The sequence below is a fragment of the Artemia franciscana genome, chromosome 11 (assembly GCF_032884065.1).
Source record: "Artemia franciscana chromosome 11, ASM3288406v1, whole genome shotgun sequence".
In the NCBI taxonomy this organism is placed as follows: Eukaryota; Metazoa; Arthropoda; class Branchiopoda; order Anostraca; family Artemiidae; genus Artemia; species Artemia franciscana.
Window position 1 is genome coordinate 4,085,666 of NC_088873.1, and position 20,187 is coordinate 4,105,852.

Below are 20,187 nucleotides of genomic sequence, written 5' to 3' on the forward strand. Positions count from 1 at the left end.
TGAGGGGCTCACCTCCTTCTAATACCTCGCTCTTTACGCTAAAGTATTTTTAGTAATTTCAACTATTTATTCTACGGCTTTTGTGATTCAGGGGTCATTCTTAATGAATTGGGACAAAATTTAAGCTTTAGTGTAAAGAGCGAGGTACTGACGAGGGGGCGAACCCCCTCATATATGTAATAGAAACATGAGAATACAAAAGTTCTTTACGTAAGCTAATATACAAGTTACGTAAATCTTTTACTAATAAAAAGATTCGTAAAAAATTAAAAGTTCTACTTGCCCTTTTAATTAACCAAAAAATCGGAGGGCAACTAGGCTTCCTCCCCCGCTCTTTTTTTCTCAAAATCATTCGATCAAAATTATGAGAAAGCCATTTATAAAAAAAAAAATGTAAATTTCGTTTTGATTATTCCTCTGCGGAGAGCCAAAATCAAAACATGCATTGATTCAAAAACGTTCAGAAATTAAATAAAAAAAAAAACAAGTTTTTTTAACTGAAAGTATGGAGCGACGTTAAAACTTAAAACGAACAGAAATTACTTCGTATATGAAAGAGGGTGCTTCCTCATCAACGCCCCGCTCTTTACGCTAAAGTTTTTTACTGTTTTAAAAAGAAGAATTGAGAGAAAGAGTCAAACTTTAGCGTAAAGAGCGGGGTGTTGATGAGGAAGCAGCCTCTTTCATATACGAAGTAATTTCTGTTCGTTTTAAGTTTTAATGTCGCTCCTTACTTTCAGTTAAAAAAACTTGTTTTTTTTATTTAATTAACACAGAACCAGGCACAAATAGACCTCTGAGGTCAGCTGCCGAAAAAGCAAGATTAAAACTGCGTTTTTAATTATTCTTCTTTCAATTCAATGAATTGCCTTGTTTCATCTCACTTTATTTATCATTCCTGATTGAACTTCTCTGAAGTAAGGATGCTGGGACTGTTTAAAAAAAAAAAATCATTTTAGTTCAATTGGTCGATGTTGTTGTAAGTTTTTCTTCTTTTATATTTTTATGTTTTGCTGTGGACGGCCCTTGAACATAGGTCTGAAGTATTCATTCAAATTAGATTTCCACTGTCTCGCAAAAAGAATTCCCTATTGTTCATTTTGTTTTTGATGTTTGTGATTGCAAGGCAGTGTGGTCTTCGTCGCTATTTAATTTGCACCACATATTTGCACATTAGGGGGGTGGGTTAAAGTATTGGGACAGTGTAAAGTTAGAAAGCAATTCTTATGACATATTATGCAGAATGATTGTACCTAACACATTAGCCATGCAGATCCGCTATACTTTACCCCCCCCCGTAATGTGCAAATGTACCTTTGGGGGAATAGTAAAATTTAATTTTGTTTGTGTATATCATGATGAATAAATCTTATCTTATTTTTTTTTATTGGTATATTTGGAGTGTCATATGCAAACCCATATGCAACACATTGTTAATATAAAGCTCCTTAACTCACATAATTTTGAGCAACCGAAACGTCGAAGGACCTTTAGTACAGCTCTGGAGGATATTTATCCTTTTTGTATAGCTTGAGTCAGGGCATCCAGTTTTTTTTGGTGTGTTTTTTTTTTTTTTGGGGGGGGGGGGTACAACAAGATTTTTTTGCGAGACTTAAAAAAATTTGAAAGGCGCATCAAAAACTTCATTATATTCATTTTTGTTATGTTTCTACGAATCGAAACAACATTTCGGGGGTGGGGGGTTCAACCCCCCTCCCCCTGGATAGGCTTTGAATTGAATACTATTAAGCACCTGTTTTTGCGTTTAGCCTCATGATGCCAGGGCGGAGAACACTCCCTCTCAGCCCCACCCTGGTCATGGGTCCTGCCAAAAATTACAATTTGGGCTCAACTATGCTGTTTCCCCGAGGGTGGTTCTTCTTCGACAAAACCTCACTCTGGAAAAGGATATGGTACTAGGTCAGAAAACCATTTTATGTGGTTTTTATACTGACTCTTGTGTTAAAAAAAAAACTCCGTCCAGGGTCGTATTCAGGATTTTGCTTCGGTGGGGCGGGGGATCTTCCCATGTAGATGTATTGCATGTATTTTAGCTACTTTTACGAAATTTGGACTTTTTTTGGGGGGGGGGGCGAAGGGAGGAAAGGCATGGATACGACCTTGCCTTCTTCACAAAATATTTATTTGACATTGCTGCCCATTGCAGTGTTAACTTTTGACAGAGAAGTAGATATTCTGTAGATTCTCTAGAAAGAACTTAGAAATTGTGTGGGGTGTGGTTTGAAATTACCTCTGGGAAGGCCTCCGTTGAGGAGTGGCGACCCTTGTTGTAAATATGTCCAAGAAACTGACACAGCTTGGTGGCGTGTTGGCCTTAGGTAATTTTTTGCTGTTATGATTTTTTTCTTCTGACTCCCTTTTTTTTGTAGTTTATGTTTTTGGAATCTACTTTCTTTTAGGAATTTTGCTTCATGGTTATCGATCTTCGATTATCAGTCACGTATACCGACTCTCTTACCAGTTTTTTTTTTCAAAGAATATTTTCATCTCACGGGTCAACTTGATAAAGAGAATGAAAAAAAGGGTTAATGTAAAAATCGCTAATATCTCGAAAATATATTAGAACCTTTACTTAAGTTCATTTTTGGAATATGAACCAGCTAAGAATTTATTTATTTTTAAGTTTTTTTTTAGAGGGGTAGGTAAATTTGCCAAAGCAGTAACAAAAAAAAAAACAACAACAAAAAAAAACAAGCAGATTATGGCATCAATCATTGTACTCATTAAATTTGTTATTGTAACTAGAACAATGGGGAAACGTTTTATTGTTTGTTTGGTAATTTGCCAGTGGGGCTACATATAAAACTGTTTCGGAAGGGTGGGGATGAGACAAGTAGTTTCGCCTACTTTTATGCAGTTTTCACTTATTTTTACATGTGCATTTGTATACAGAATCAATTAGATTTAATTAAATTAATTAGATTTAGAATTAATTAATACAGAATTAATTAGAAGCTTCTAAAATTACATACTATGTTATTACATAAAATCTATATGTATACTAAAATTACAAGTTTTTATTTTGTAAATTTTGTCTTTTACTTTGAATTTATTTGTTGAAAACAAAAATTGACTAGATCAAATTAACAAATTATCAAAAAAAATCATTGCATTAAGACGCTATTTACAAGATGATAATTCTACGGAGGGGAAGCTTCAGTCCCCTAGGTACTCCTAGGTACTTCTAGATAAATCTGAAGTACGGTAAAAGGCACTCGGTATATTGTTTGACTCTTAATCTTTTGAACAGGGTTTTTTCATTGATATTATAGTTAAATAAGTTGATATTATATTAATAAGTTAATACTATGTATGTTATCTTCATTGATATTAAAGTTGATAAAGCATTTTCATCACAGAAATTCATCTGAATCTGTTGTACGTTAAAGCTTTCAATAAGACTGATCATTTCAACCCATATGGTCGTTGTGTCACGCTGAATGCTTGAAAAAAGTTCATAATTAGGGTTCTAAATATTGGTAGTTAAATTTTCACAGTTTAATTTCTGTCCAACCATGGTCGACAGCGCAGTCCAAACAGTACCGCTCCTCATGACAAGGCATTTTGTTGGACGGCAATTGACTGGGTGGCGACTAAAATTGTCATCAGTAACCCCTATTTAGCTTATTTTTTTACATATTTACAGGCCTCTTATCGTCAGCAGTTATTAACATGGCGCACTATTTTCAGAGGTACCACGAGACAGTTGTCAGCACTACCAACCGCTATATTTGGAATTCTCCTTTGACTTAGGTCACTTTAATGCTGAATCTTTCATTTTTGATACAATTGATTATCCAATTTCATTTCATTTATTTATTTATTATTATATTATTATTATTATTATTTTTATATTTTTTTATCATTATTATATATATTATTATATATTATATATTATTATTATATATATATATATTATTATTATATATATATTATATTATTATATATATATATATATTTTATTATTTTTATTATTATTATATATATTATTATTATTTATATTTCATGTCATAGGTCTCAGTGCTACATCTACACCATAGATGATTCAACAGGAGGATTGCAGCTATCCCATAGTACCATTTTATCCAGTCGCAATTACCCTGGCAGCCCTGGTGAGGTTAGTTGTGTAAAATGGTCACCAGACGGTGCTGTAATGGCAGTGGCCTGGAGTAAATTTGGGCTTTCAGTATGGTCTACTTTTGGAAGTCTTTTGTTTTCATCTTTGGCCTGGGAGGCGGCTCCTGACGTTCATCAAACCAATTTCAATTTTGTAATTGACAGTATGGTGAGTTGTTCATTTCTTTTCTTCATAATTAATATTCTGCTTAAATTTACTTTTTTTTAGCCATTTTTCATTTCATTTTTCAAATTTTATTTTTTCATTTATTTTTTCAATTTGTGTATTTCTGAATATGGTTCTAATTGGCTGCTGGTCCTAAAAATAGCATGTAGCCTTTTAACTTGAATTTTATCAACATGCTCTTCAGCCTTTCTTAAAGCCGTTTTTCATTTTATTTCTTCAAATTCTGAATTTGGTTTTAATTGGCTGCTGATCGCAGAGATAACATTTGGCGTTTTACGTTGGATTTTTCTGCTTTTCATCAACATGCTCTCCAGTCTTTGTTTTAGCCACTTTTTATTTATTTTTCAAATACTATTTTTCATTTGATTTTTTAAATTCTGAATTTTTTATTTCTACTTAGATTTAGCTTCATTCACTATTTCCTGATGCCTAATCAATATTTGTATTTATAAGATGCGTCATGTATATCAGCTTGTTCTCTTTTGCTTTGCGCTAAGACAAATTTAAAATAATTTGTATTATTATTTCTAGACATGAAGCATTCTGTTTGAACATGAACTTTCTGTTTGGTTCTGAAAACAATTTGGTTCTGTTTCTATCGCTTGGATTTTCACACAAACACTTTACTAATAATTCCAAATATATATTGTTGCAGTCCTGTTTTACTGATAATCATTTCGCTACCGCTTGATATGTATTGGAATGAATCTTAGGCAGCGCAAAAACGCTGCCTAAGTAAAAAAGCGATGTTGGTATAATGTATTATTTTTTTTGTTCAGACAGCCACTTCATATCGAAGGTTTTGTCGTAGAAACTTCAAAAAGGGCTCATTCGATTGGAAATTGAAAGGGCTAGTGCCATTTTTAATAGTCGAAAGTGGTTGGAGAGCAACTATCCCCCTCCCCACGCCCACCATTTCCCGGAACACATCCAATGAAAATTTTAGAGATAGCTATTTTGTTCAATATAGTTGAAAGATCCGGAAATTATGTCTTTGAGGATGACCTACAGTCCTCAAGGGCAAAGGTTGTAATTTGTGCCCTGGGAGCATATAAGGTTTTTTTTTTATAGAAAGTGTTGTCGTAGAAAATTCAAAAAGGGTTCAGTTGATTGGAGACTGAGATGGCTGGTGCATTTATCAATAGTCGGAGGAAATCAGACGCCACTCCGATCATTTTTCCAAATACTTCTGATAAACATTTTGATATAGCCATTTTGTTTAACGTAGTTGGAAGGTCCGGAAATTATGTCTTTGAGGATGACATTGCCCCCCCCCCCACCCAAAAGCCCTCAGGACAAGGGTTTTAAGTTGTGCTCTTGGGGCATATAAGGCTTTTATAGAAAGCGTTGTCGTAGAAACTTCAAAAAGGGTTCAGTTGATTGGAGACTGAGATGGCTGGTGCATTTATCAATAGTCGGAGGAAATCAGACGCCACTCCGATCATTTTTCCAAATACTTCTGATAAACATTTTGATATAGCCATTTTGTTTAACGTAGTTGGAAGGTCCGGAAATTATGTCTTTGAGGATGACATTGCCCCCCCCCCCCACCCAACAGCCCTCAGGACAAGGGTTTTAGTTGTGCTCTTGGGGCCTATAAGGCTTTTATAGAAAGCGTTGTCGTAGAAACTTCAAAAAGGGTTCAGTTGATTGGAGACTGAGATGGCTGGTGCATTTATCAAAAGTCGGAGGAAATCAGACGCCACTCCGATCATTTTTCCAAATACTTCTGATAAACATTTTGATATAGCCATTTTGTTTAACGTAGTTGGAAGGTCCGGAAATTATGTCTTTGAGGATGACATTGCCCCCCCCCCACCCAACAGCCCTCAGGACAAGGGTTTTAAGTTGTGCTCTTGGGGCATATAAGGCTTTTATAGAAAGAGTTGTCGTAGAAACTTCAAAAAGAGCTCTTTTGATTGGAAATTGAAAGGGCTAGTACCTTTTCAATAGGTAAAAGTGATTGAAGAGTAACTGACAGCCCTACCATACCCACCATATCCACCATATCCAAACACTTCCAATCAAAATTTGAACAAGCCCTTTTATTCAACGTATTTGAAAGGTCAGGAAATTATGTCTTTGAGAGTAAAAAATCCCCCCAGCCCTCAGTGCAAGGGTTGTAAGTTGTGTGCTTGGGGTATATAAGGTCTTTATAGAAAGCGTTGTCATATAAAGTTCGGAGGGGACTCATTGGATTGATAATTACAAGTTCTAGTGCTCTTTATAAGAGTCAAAATGATCGGTGGGCAGCCCACCTCACACACACACACGTCGTATTGTCTCGAAATGCATCTAATAGAAATTGTGAGATAGCCATTTTATTCAAAACAGTCTAAATATCATATAACAAGGCTTTTGGAGTTGAAACAAACCGCAGAGTGTAGGGGCATGGGTTGTAAGTTATGCCCGGGGGGTTTTTATGGAAGGGATGGCTGTATAAATTTTTAGAGAAGGCTCATTTGGCTAAAAATTGGAATTTCTAGTTCCCTTATAAGTGTCATAAGTAATGGAGGTCAGCTAGCCTCCCCCCTCTTCCAACAATCTCTCTTCACCAAGCAAATCTGATTAAAACTGTGAGATAGCGATTTTGCGCAATATCGTCGAAAGAACAATGCCTCTAGGATTGACCCCAGTGCCCTGGGGATAGGGTTTTAAGTCATGCCCTTGGGCATATAAGATTTTATGGAATGGGTGGTCGTGTAAACTTTAGATGGGGCTCATTTGATTTGAAATTGAAAGTTACAGTGCCCTTTTTAAGAGTAAAAGTGATTTGAGAGCAACCCCCCTCCCATGTTCATCATTTCCCCAAAGATATCCATTCAAAATTTGGAGATAGAAATTTTGTTCATTGAAGTTGAAGAGTCCAGAAATTATGTCGTTCAAAAAGACACTCCCGTCCCCACAGCTCTTAGGGCAAGGGCTGTAAGTTATGCCCTGGGGGCATATACAGTTTTATAGAAATGCTGGTTGTATATACTTCGGAGGGGACTCATTGGATTGGTAATCTGTATTTCTAGTGTCTTTTTTAAAATTCAAATTGATGAGAAGGCAGCTACCCCCCTCCCCTCTGCCAAAACGTCATGTTTTCCCGAAATACACCAAATAAAAAATTTTTAGACCGTCATTTTATTCAAAATAGTCCAAAGATCATATAACAAGGCTTTTAAAGCTGATACAAACCACCAGATTCTAGGGGCGAGGGTTTTAAGTAATGCCGCGGTGTATTTAAGGTTTTAATGGAAAAGATGGTTGTTTAACTTTAGAAGACGCTAATTTGGTTGGGAATTAGAAATTATAGTTCCTTTTTAAGCGTCAAAAGTGATGGAGGGCATATAGCCAATGTATTTGATTAAAGTTATGAGATTTTGATTTTGTCGAAAATAGTTCAAAGAACTTATAATAATGTCTCTAGGGGTGAATCAATCCCCCAGCGCCCTGGGTATAGGCTTGTAAGTTATGCCATGTGGGCATATAAGGTTTTTGTGGAATGGGTAGTCGTATAAATTTCAGTTGGGGCTTATTTGATTTGAAATTGGACGTTGTAGTGCCATTTTTGAGTCAAAGTGATTTTAGAGCAACCAGCTCCCCCTCCATGTAGGGTTCATAACCGCTATGTTTTCTAAAAGCCAGAATATAATTTGCACTAAGCTGAAAAAATCTTTTAAATGTTTTCAATTTTACAACTTTAATAAACCAAAAATTAATGAAGATTTTAAGGAATAAATATCAGCATATGTATATTGAACTGACAATGCACATTCATTATAATTTTTTTTTTCAGTGAAGTGCAAATTATATTATGGCTTTTCGAAAGCAGAGGGGTTTTGAACCCTACTCATATTAATTTCTGCTCGTTTTAAGTTTGACTTTGTTTATTATTGTAATTTCTGTTCGTTTTGGGTTTCATTTATTTATTGATGCTTATTTTTGGTAGTTATATGCTTGGTAAATTATTTGATTCTTTTTTGTTCATCTTTGGTTTGAAGGAATTCTTTACTTTTTTTGAAAACTTTTTATGTGGAAGAAGTTTTTTTGATTAACATTAAGATAGACCAAATAGAAAAAGTATGTAACCCCAAGCCACCTGAGGATGAACGTGCCCTGCATTTTTTATTACAAGTTATTCTCAGTGATAGATTCTTATCATTAGATATTTATTTATTTATTTTCTTTATTTCCCTCAAAAAATGAGGAGTACGCTACAATATAATATAAAGAAAAAAAACAAATGATAACGCTTACAATCAAAACCTATCAAATATTGATCAAATACTTAGAAAAAAAAAAAAAAAAGATACAAAAACACTTGCTAAATAGTTTAGCCTATAAATCATGAAGAGCCGGAACTGTTACTAAAAAACGGAAATAAATTGTGGCCTAAAAGGTTAAATATACAGCAAACCAATAATAAGCACCTGATAATATAATCCCTCTCCCTGAAAATAGACATGTGCATCGATTCTTACTTAGAAGTTTCTCTTCGTGATTCAAACCCTCGCAGCTGACGAGAGTCACAGTATTACATGTTAACGCCTGAATTTTAGTATTTAAGCTGGATATTTTTGCAACTTTTTACCTTACTCTATGCCTATATCCCTTAGTTCTGCCCTAGGATGGATGATAAACTGTCTATCAACAATTAAAGTGAAATATTTTTATATAATTTTAGAAAAAGATATGACAGCTTTGCCTCTCACAGAGAATATTTATATTGGCTTTACATTATTGTCCTTGTCTTGGTTTTTTATCACTTCCGCCAAGTTGATTTTAATTAAAAAATTAATGGACATTTTTTTTTTTTACATTTTAGCAATAATTTCACTCTTTAGTCTTCGCCAAAATAATTTTATATTTAAAAGGAATAAAGGGTTCCTCTACCTTACTGTGAAAATTAGAATCATCTCAAAGCCGATTTTTCAGTGAACAGGAAAAGCAAAAAATGTTGAAAGCCAGTTCTCGAGAAAAAAATCTTAGTTCTTGCTATAGTTCCATATTTACTTAAAACACCTTAAAAGCCAATTTTTCAATGAACAGGAAAAGCAAAAAATTTTGAAAGCTGGTTCTCGAGAAAATAACTTAGTTCTTGCTACAGTTCTATATTTACTTACAACACCTTAAAAGCGGATTTTTCAGTGAACAGGAAAAGCAAAAAATTTTGAAAGCTGGTTCTCGAGGAAAAACTTGGTTTTTGCTACAGTTCTATATTTACTTAAAACACCCTAAAAGCCGATTTTTCAATGAAAAGGAAAATCAAAACATTTTGAAAGCTGATTCTCGAGAAAAAACTTAGTTCTTGCTACAGTTCTATATTTACTTAAAACACCTTAAAAGCCGATTTTTCAATGAACAGGAAAAGCAAAAAATTTTGAAAGCTGGTTCTCGAGAAAATAACTTAGTTCTTGCTACAGTTCTATATTTACTTAAAACACCTTAAAAGCCGATTTTTCAATGAACAGGAAAAGCAAAAAATTTTGAAAGCTGGTTCTCGAGAAAATAACTTAGTTCTTGCTACAGTTCTATATTTACTTAAAACACCTTAAAAGCCAATTTTTCAATGAACAGGAAAAGCAAAAAATTTTGAAAGCTGGTTCTCGAGAAAATAACTTAGTTCTTGCTACAGTTCTATATTTACTTACAACACCTTAAAAGCGGATTTTTCAGTGAACAGGAAAAGCAAAAAATTTTGAAAGCTGGTTCTCGAGAAAAAACTTGGTTTTTGCTACAGTTCTATATTTACTTAAAACACCCTAAAAGCCGATTTTTCAATGAAAAGGAAAATCAAAACATTTTGAAAGCTGATTCTCGAGAAAAAACTTAGTTCTTGCTACAGTTCTATATTTACTTACAACACCTTAAAAGCGGATTTTTCAGTGAACAGGAAAAGCAAAAAATTTTGAAAGCTGGTTCTCGAGAAAAAACTTGGTTTTTGCTACAGTTCTATATTTACTTAAAACACCCTAAAAGCCGATTTTTCAATGAAAAGGAAAATCAAAACATTTTGAAAGCTGATTCTCGAGAAAAAACTTAGTTCTTGCTACAGTTCTATATTTACTTAAAACACCTTAAAAGCCGATTTTTCAATGAACAGGAAAAGCTAAAAATTTTGAAAGCTGATTCTCGAGAAAAAACTTAGTTCTTGCTACAGTTCTATATTTACTTAAAACACCTTAAAAGCCAATTTTTCAATGAACAGGAAAAGCAAAAAATTTTGAAAGCTGGTTCTCGAGAAAATAACTTAGTTCTTGCTACAGTTCTATATTTACTTACAACACCTTAAAAGCGGATTTTTCAGTGAACAGGAAAAGCAAAAAATTTTGAAAGCTGGTTCTCGAGAAAAAACTTGGTTTTTGCTACAGTTCTATATTTACTTAAAACACCCTAAAAGCCGATTTTTCAATGAAAAGGAAAATCAAAACATTTTGAAAGCTGATTCTCGAGAAAAAACTTAGTTCTTGCTACAGTTCTATATTTACTTAAAATTTCTTAAAAGCCGATTTTTCAATGAACAGGAAAAGCTAAAAATTTTGAAAGCTGATTCTCGAGAAAAAACTTAGTTCTTGCTACAGTTCTATATTTACTTAAAACACCTTAAAAGCCAATTTTTCAATGAACAGGAAAAGCAAAAAATTTTGAAAGCTGGTTCTCGAGAAAATAACTTAGTTCTTGCTACAGTTCTATATTTACTTACAACACCTTAAAAGCGGATTTTTCAGTGAACAGGAAAAGCAAAAAATTTTGAAAGCTGGTTCTCGAGAAAAAACTTGGTTTTTGCTACAGTTCTATATTTACTTAAAACACCCTAAAAGCCGATTTTTCAATGAAAAGGAAAATCAAAACATTTTGAAAGCTGATTCTCGAGAAAAAACTTAGTTCTTGCTACAGTTCTATATTTACTTAAAACACCTTAAAAGCCGATTTTTCAATGAACAGGAAAAGCAAAAAATTTTGAAAGCTGGTTCTCGAGAAAATAACTTAGTTCTTGCTACAGTTCTATATTTACTTACAACACCTTAAAAGCCGATTTTTCAATGAACAGGAAAAGCAAAAAATTTTGAAAGCTGGTTCTCGAGAAAATAACTTAGTTCTTGCTACAGTTCTATATTTACTTACAACACCTTAAAAGCGGATTTTTCAGTGAACAGGAAAAGCAAAAAATTTTGAAAGCTGGTTCTCGAGAAAAAACTTGGTTTTTGCTACAGTTCTATATTTACTTAAAACACCCTAAAAGCCGATTTTTCAATGAAAAGGAAAATCAAAACATTTTGAAAGCTGATTCTCGAGAAAAAAATTAGTTCTTGCTACAGTTCTATATTTACTTACAACACCTTAAAAGCGGATTTTTCAGTGAACAGGAAAAGCAAAAAATTTTGAAAGCTGGTTCTCGAGAAAAAACTTGGTTTTTGCTACAGTTCTATATTTACTTAAAACACCCTAAAAGCCGATTTTTCAATGCAAAGGAAAATCAAAACATTTTGAAAGCTGATTCTCGAGAAAAAACTTAGTTCTTGCTACAGTTCTATATTTACTTAAAACACCTTAAAAGCCGATTTTTCAATGAACAGGAAAAGCTAAAAATTTTGAAAGCTGATTCTCGAGAAAAAACTTAGTTCAGGAAAATTTGTTCATTTTTCAATGAACAGGAAAAGCTAAAAATTTTGAAAGCTGATTCTCGAGAAAAAACTTAGTTCAGGAAAAGCTAAAAATTTTGAAAGCTGATTCTCGAGAAAAAACTTAGTTCTTGCTACAGTTCTATATTTACTTACAACACCTTAAAAGAGGATTTTTCAGTGAACAGGAAAAGCAAAAAATTTTGAAAGCTGGTTCTCGAGAAAAAACTTGGTTTTTGCTACAATTCTATATTTACTTACAACACCTTAAAAGAGGATTTTTCAGTGAACAGGAAAAGCAAAAAATTTTGAAAGCTGGTTCTCGAGAAAAAACTTGGTTTTTGCTACAGTTCTATATTTACTTAAAACACCCTAAAAGCCGATTTTTCAATGAAAAGGAAAATCAAAACATTTTGAAAGCTGATTCTCGAGAAAAAACTTAGTTCTTGCTACAGTTCTATATTTACTTAAAACACCTTAAAAGCCGATTTTTCAATGAACAGGAAAAGCAAAAAATTTTGAAAGCTGGTTCTCGAGAAAATAACTTAGTTCTTGCTACAGTTCTATATTTACTTACAACACCTTAAAAGCCGATTTTTCAATGAACAGGAAAAGCAAAAAATTTTGAAAGCTGGTTCTCGAGAAAATAACTTAGTTCTTGCTACAGTTCTATATTTACTTAAAACACCTTAAAAGCCAATTTTTCAATGAACAGGAAAAGCAAAAAATTTTGAAAGCTGGTTCTCGAGAAAATAACTTAGTTCTTGCTACAGTTCTATATTTACTTACAACACCTTAAAAGCGGATTTTTCAGTGAACAGGAAAAGCAAAAAATTTTGAAAGCTGGTTCTCGAGAAAAAACTTGGTTTTTGCTACAGTTCTATATTTACTTAAAACACCCTAAAAGCCGATTTTTCAATGAAAAGGAAAATCAAAACATTTTGAAAGCTGATTCTCGAGAAAAAACTTAGTTCTTGCTACAGTTCTATATTTACTTACAACACCTTAAAAGCGGATTTTTCAGTGAACAGGAAAAGCAAAAAATTTTGAAAGCTGGTTCTCGAGAAAAAACTTGGTTTTTGCTACAGTTCTATATTTACTTAAAACACCCTAAAAGCCGATTTTTCAATGAAAAGGAAAATCAAAACATTTTGAAAGCTGATTCTCGAGAAAAAACTTAGTTCTTGCTACAGTTCTATATTTACTTACAACACCTTAAAAGCGGATTTTTCAGTGAACAGGAAAAGCAAAAAATTTTGAAAGCTGGTTCTCGAGAAAAAACTTGGTTTTTGCTACAGTTCTATATTTACTTAAAACACCCTAAAAGCCGATTTTTCAATGAAAAGGAAAATCAAAACATTTTGAAAGCTGATTCTCGAGAAAAAACTTAGTTCTTGCTACAGTTCTATATTTACTTAAAACACCTTAAAAGCGGATTTTTCAGTGAACAGGAAAAGCAAAAAATTTTGAAAGCTGGTTCTCGAGAAAAAACTTGGTTTTTGCTACAGTTCTATATTTACTTAAAACACCCTAAAAGCCGATTTTTCAATGAAAAGGAAAATCAAAACATTTTGAAAGCTGATTCTCGAGAAAAAACTTAGTTCTTGCTACAGTTCTATATTTACTTAAAACACCTTAAAAGCCGATTTTTCAATGAACAGGAAAAGCTAAAAATTTTGAAAGCTGATTCTCGAGAAAAAACTTAGTTCTTGCTACAGTTCTATATTTACTTAAAACACCTTAAAAGCCAATTTTTCAATGAACAGGAAAAGCAAAAAATTTTGAAAGCTGGTTCTCGAGAAAATAACTTAGTTCTTGCTACAGTTCTATATTTACTTACAACACCTTAAAAGCGGATTTTTCAGTGAACAGGAAAAGCAAAAAATTTTGAAAGCTGGTTCTCGAGAAAAAACTTGGTTTTTGCTACAGTTCTATATTTACTTAAAACACCCTAAAAGCCGATTTTTCAATGAAAAGGAAAATCAAAACATTTTGAAAGCTGATTCTCGAGAAAAAACTTAGTTCTTGCTACAGTTCTATATTTACTTAAAACACCTTAAAAGCCGATTTTTCAATGAACAGGAAAAGCAAAAAATTTTGAAAGCTGGTTCTCGAGAAAATAACTTAGTTCTTGCTACAGTTCTATATTTACTTAAAACACCTTAAAAGCCGATTTTTCAATGAACAGGAAAAGCAAAAAATTTTGAAAGCTGGTTCTCGAGAAAATAACTTAGTTCTTGCTACAGTTCTATATTTACTTAAAACACCTTAAAAGCCAATTTTTCAATGAACAGGAAAAGCAAAAAATTTTGAAAGCTGGTTCTCGAGAAAAAACTTGGTTTTTGCTACAGTTCTATATTTACTTAAAACACCCTAAAAGCCGATTTTTCAATGAAAAGGAAAATCAAAACATTTTGAAAGCTGATTCTCGAGAAAAAAACTTAGTTTTTGCTATAGTTCTATATTTACTTAAAACACCTTAAAAGCCGATTTTTCAATGAAAAGGAAAATCAAAACTTTTCGAAAGCTGATTCTCGAGAAAAAACTTAGTTCTTGCTACAGTTCTATATTTACTTAAAACACCTTAAAAGCCGATTTTTCAATGAAAAGGAAAATCAAAACATTTTGAAAGCTGATTCTCGAGAAAAAAACTTGGTTTTTGCTACAGTTCTATATTTACTTAAAACACCTTAAAAGCCGATTTTTCAATGAAAAGGAAAATCAAAACATTTTGAAAGCTGATTCTCGAGAAAAAAACTTAGTTCTTGCTACAGTTCTATATTTACTTAAAACACCTTTAAAGCGGATTTTTCAGTGAACAGGAAAAGCAAAAAATTTTGAAAGCTGATTCTCGAGAAAAAACTTAGTTCTTGCTACAGTTCTATATTTACTTAAAACACCTTAAAAGCCGATTTTTCAATGAACAGGAAAAGCAAAAAATTTTGAAAGCTGATTCTCGAGAAAAAAACTTAGTTTTTGCTATAGTTCTATATTTACTTAAAATACCTTTTTTGATATTTATTCAATATTTTAGTATATTTTAATTTGAATTTATGTTATATATATATTTTTACGGACACTACTTATTAGTTAATGTTCGCTTTTAGGAATGGGCTATCGATGGATATCAACTATGGTTTACAAATAAGAAGCAAAATGATGGTGCAGATTTGAACTTGGAAGAGGGCTCCTTGTATCAAATATCCTTTGTTAAAAGCCCTTATACATACAACTCTTGTGCGGTTAGTAACCTTTTTCGTATATGAATTCGTACCTGAAGTCGGTCTCTCTTTACAACAAGTTCCTTTTTTCTCTTTTTCCTATTTTTGTCGTCTTTATTTATTATTTATTTATAGTTCTATTTTTTAATTAACTGTTATGCCTCTGGACATATTGTTTACTATTTTGCACTTACATCGACCATTTTTCCATCGATGCCATTTTTGTAAGTTGTGAAATTTACCCATGTTGTTCAAGTATAGTACTTATTGTTGGAATGTCTACATACCTCATAACACAGTGGTAGAGCATTCGGTAGCAGCGGCAGCCCATATTGTTCGGATATATTATTTGTTGTTGGAATGTCTACATACCTCATAGCATAGTGGTAGGGCATTCGATAGCAGCGGTAGCCCATATTGTTCGGATATATTATTTGTTGTTGGAATGTCTACATACCCCATAGCACAGTGGTAGAGCACTCGGTAGTAGCGGTAGCCCATATTGTTCGGATATATTATTTGTTGTTGGAATGTCTACATACCTCATAGCATAGTGGTAGGGCATTCGATAGCAGCGGTAGCCCATATTGTTCGGATATATTATTTGTTGTTGGAATGTCTACATAACTCATAGCACAGTGGTAGAGCATTCGGTAGCAGTGGTAGCCCATATTGTTCGGTATTGTATTTGTTGTTGGACTGTCTACATACCTCATAGGACAGTGGTAGAGCATTCGGCTGCAGATCGAGAGTTTACCGGTTCAAATGTTAGAGGTATCTAATATCCTTTGTTAAAAGCCCTTATTCATACAACTCTTGTGCGGTTATTAACCTTTCTTGTATATGATTTTGTCACTGGACCGGGGTTCTCTAAACGGTGTTTATGCCTTTTTTTCTTTTTGCTATTCTTATTTTCTATTATGATTATTTTGTCGTTATTACCATATCTTTTTTAAGTTAATTGTGCTGTCCCTGGCAGCACAAAGAATTGTATCGTATTTTAATAAAAAGGAATTTATTTACTAAAAATCAGTTTGGATTCACGTCGGGTCATTCCACTGAACAAGCTATTGCTCCACTAATCTTAGAGATTAATGGTTCACTAAATGATGATAATCATGTGCCAGCTCTCTTCTATGATATAAAAAAGGCATTTGATACGCTAAACCATGAAATCTTGATGGAGAAAATTAATAACACAGGTATTAGAGTTAAAGGCCTAGATCTAATAAAATCTTACTCGCATGGTCGAAAAATTCAGGTAGAAATAAATGGACATCTGTCAAGCTATATCGTTATTGATGATATTGGAGTCCCCCAGGGATCAGTATTGGGGCCATTTCTATTTTTGATTTACATAAATGACCTCCCAAGGTGTTTGCCCCAAGGTGTTAGCATAGCAGTAATTTTGCAGACGATACGGCTTTGACAGTAAAAGCTAAAACCCCATCTTTGTTGGTTGAGAAAATGGTGACAGCAATGAAATCTTTGAATAAATGGTTAGCGTGTAACTACCTAGCCCTGAACTTTCCTAAAACTGAATTCATGATTTTTTGGTGGTCACAGTGGGCGGTAAATAAAATTACCATAGATGAGTTAATTGTAAATCAAAGTAGGATAAAAAGAGTAAATTCAATTCGTTACCTTGGGATTATTCTCGATGAGCTTTTATCTTTCCGTAAGCATTCTGATTATTTGAGATTGAAACTTGCCCATCACTTAGGTTTTCTTCATAGATTGAAACAGGTGTTTGCTTTTCATCCTTAAAATTCTATACCATTCTCTAATTGAATCATATCTTAGCTACTGCCCTGTAGTTTATCTCAATACATTTATGGTCCATCTGCAACCTCTTCAGATAATTCAAAATAAGTCAATTAGAATTCTGGGTACTTTTGTTCATCGCCCTGTGAGGCTTAAAAATCTGTCAGAAACCCAAACTTTATATATTTTTCTCAATATACTTAATCTCAGACAACTGAAGGACGTGCATACAGCAATGTGTTATTATGATATCCAATCCTCAACAAATTATTTCCATGATTTGGGTATAATTGAGACTCCCACCTCTCCTGCCAACTGCATTCGCTCCAAGAAGTATCGCCTTCCGCCAATCAAATCAGAAAGAGCTAGATTCTCAATCAGATACCAGATTCCTCATATTGTAAATAAACTTAACTTAGTAGAAATGTCCCGAAGTTCCATGAGTCGATTCTTTGAAAAAACACATTTCAAAAATAGTTCTTTGCCTGGATGTCGGGATTGATTAATAATAGATTTTAGTATGTATTTTGTTGTGGTGTTATCGCGCTGGGGTGGCCTCCTCTGTTATCTCCTACCTTGTATGTTTTTTTTTTGAATTATTAGTATGACGAGACGTTGTGTGTTTTTTTTTCTATGCATTTGTACTGCCCCAGCTTTACGAGCTCTCTGTTGGGGCATAATATAGTTTTTGTATATTTTTTAATTTTATTTAATAAATATTGATTGATATTGATTGGCAATATTTAGGATTTCCATAAAAAAAAAACATATGACCGCGGATTGTCAGTTCAGTATACATATTTTGACACATATTCCTTAAAATTTTAATAATTTCCTGTTTGTTAAAGTAAAAGGTGGAAACATTTAAAATGTTTTTTATTTCAGTAAAGTGTTCTGGTCCTGAGAAGGCATGGAGGTTGTCGGCCCTTCTCGTGTTAGTTTTGCTCGATTTTAATTTGACTCAATCATTTATTGTAATTTCTGTTCGTTTTGAGTTTTGTTTATTTATTGATGGTGAGTAGTGGCAGTTTTACGCTTAAAGTGCTCATTTTTAACTTAATGGAGTTCTTTACTTTTCTGTGGAAAACTTTTTTGCGGAAAAACTTTTTGAAATTAATTTCTATTCGTTTTTTATTGACATAGTGTATTTCAAGGAAAAAAATTGGATCTTTTCGTTTTTTTTTGTTTTTGTTTATTGCTTTTATGTTTTTGGTTTTGTTTGGAAAATGAATGGGCTTGGGAGGACGGCTGCTTGTCCTCCGAGAAAGGCTATTTTGTATTTTTAGCAAAAAAAAGATCACGGATGCGTGTTTATTTGTTTGTTTTTTTCCCAGGGGTGATTCGAACGGAAATTAAAATTCTTGTGCCCTTTTTAAGTGACCAAAAAATGGAGTTCAATTATCCCCCCTCACATGCCCATTTTTCTCCAAACACGTCTGATAAAAATTTTAAGATAGCCATTTGATTCAGCATAGTTCAAAGGTCCGATAATTATGCTTTTGGTGATGACACGACCCTCCATAGTCCCTGAGGAAAGGGATGTAAGTTACGCAATGTGCCCGTATTGTTCTCATATAGTATTTGACATATATCAAATACTGATGTTTTTCAGAAGAAAAAAATATTGGGAAGTGTATGAAAAATTGTTGGGGTAGTTTTCTACGGGGAGGGAGGGGGAGGATTTTCCTTGGGGAGGAAAGTTTACGGGTAATTTTTAAGAAGAAATGTTACACAGGGGGTAGGGAAAAGGATTTCCTGGCATTATTTGAAAAACAGTAAGAAATTGAATAAAAAAACGTGTTTTTTCAACTGAAAATAAGAAACAATAATAAAACCTAAAAGGAACAAAAATTATTCTGTTAATTCTCCATAAACGTTTGACTTTTTGTCCTGATCCTTTTGGAAAGACTACTCGAACACAAGGGCCGTTGATTTTGAATGAGAAGTTTTTTTTAAAGAACTTTAAGACTTTAGCGTAAAAAGCGAGGGTTTAAAAAAGAGAAGCCCCCTCATATACGGAATAATTTCCGTTCGCTTTAAGAACAGACACGGACCTTGGAAAGAAAATAATGACTAAAAATTATTTATCTGAAAATTATCTGAAATTACTCATATATAGTAACTGATATATATAATAACTGACAACTGAATATATAATAATTGATATATAATCTATAAAATATCTGAAAATTATTTATCTTTTTTCATGATTGGCTCCTCGAACATATCCCACGGTAAATGAACTTTTAATCAAAAGATTATTCTGTTTTTGATTATGCGCTAAAATCGTTAGTATTTTTTTTTATTGTGTATTTACAAAAGAATGTTAATGCTATAAGGTTAAAAGTACAAAAATGTGCCTATGATGAGACAGTTGATTGATCTCTAAATGGTAATGGGGGCCAGACCTTTGAAGTCAAGAATCGTTAATTCATAAACTACGTTAATCCATAATGATACGTTGAATGTGATGGTGTGATTTTCGTTAAGATTCTATGACTCTTAGGGAGTCTTTCCCCCTATTTTCCAAAATAAGGCAAATTTTCTCAGGTTCGTAACTTTTTATGACAGAAGACTAAATTTGAAGAAACTTATATATTTAAAATCAGCATGAAAATGCGATTTTTTGATGTAACTATTGGTATCAAAATTCCTTTTTTTAGAGTTTCGGTTACTATTGAGCCGGGTCGCTCCTTACTACAGTTCGTTACCACGAACTGTTTGATAAATCTAATGAACTGGAACCGACAAGGTCAAGGAGATTTGCTTCCGCTGTTGCATTGGAAAAAATAAGAGCAATAAACTATATGTTATTAGTTTATTGGGTATAAATTTTGTTTGTTTTTATTGATGTCTTTTAGTTTTACTGCTGATGATGAACACTGTATATGGGTTCGAAATACACAGTTAAAAAATTTTATTTATGTTCACTGTCGATTAAAAGGTTTTATCCTTATTTTGAACTGTTATAGTTTCAGCTTTTTGTTTGTCAATCAACACTAGAATATTTTAATATAGTAAGGAAACATTAGATTTTTTATTGTTTAGTCACCAAAGTGCAAAGGCCCATTGACACTGACCCTTGACTAATAACCAGATTTAACTAGAGCTGATTTGAGCCAATCAGAGTTTTTTTCAGAATAAGTTATAGAATTTTTCAGCTAATCAAGAAATCATATGAAAATCTGAGTGGGTGGAATTAGCACTAGCTAAATCTTATTATTAGGAAAATCCCATTATGAGTGGGCCTTTAATAAAACTTAACGGT

General features: G+C 33.0%; 1 protein-coding gene across 1 annotated transcript in view; it reads left to right on the forward strand.

The window, feature by feature from the left end:
- Positions 1 to 20,187, forward strand: part of LOC136032704 (guanine nucleotide exchange factor subunit Rich-like) — a 131,123-nt gene that overhangs the window by 31,120 nt on the left and 79,816 nt on the right. Inside the window, exons 6-7 of the mRNA XM_065713009.1 lie at positions 4,036 to 4,306; positions 15,042 to 15,176. Coding sequence (XP_065569081.1) covers positions 4,036 to 4,306; positions 15,042 to 15,176 — 406 coding nt within the window. The remainder of the gene's footprint in view (positions 1 to 4,035; positions 4,307 to 15,041; positions 15,177 to 20,187) is intronic.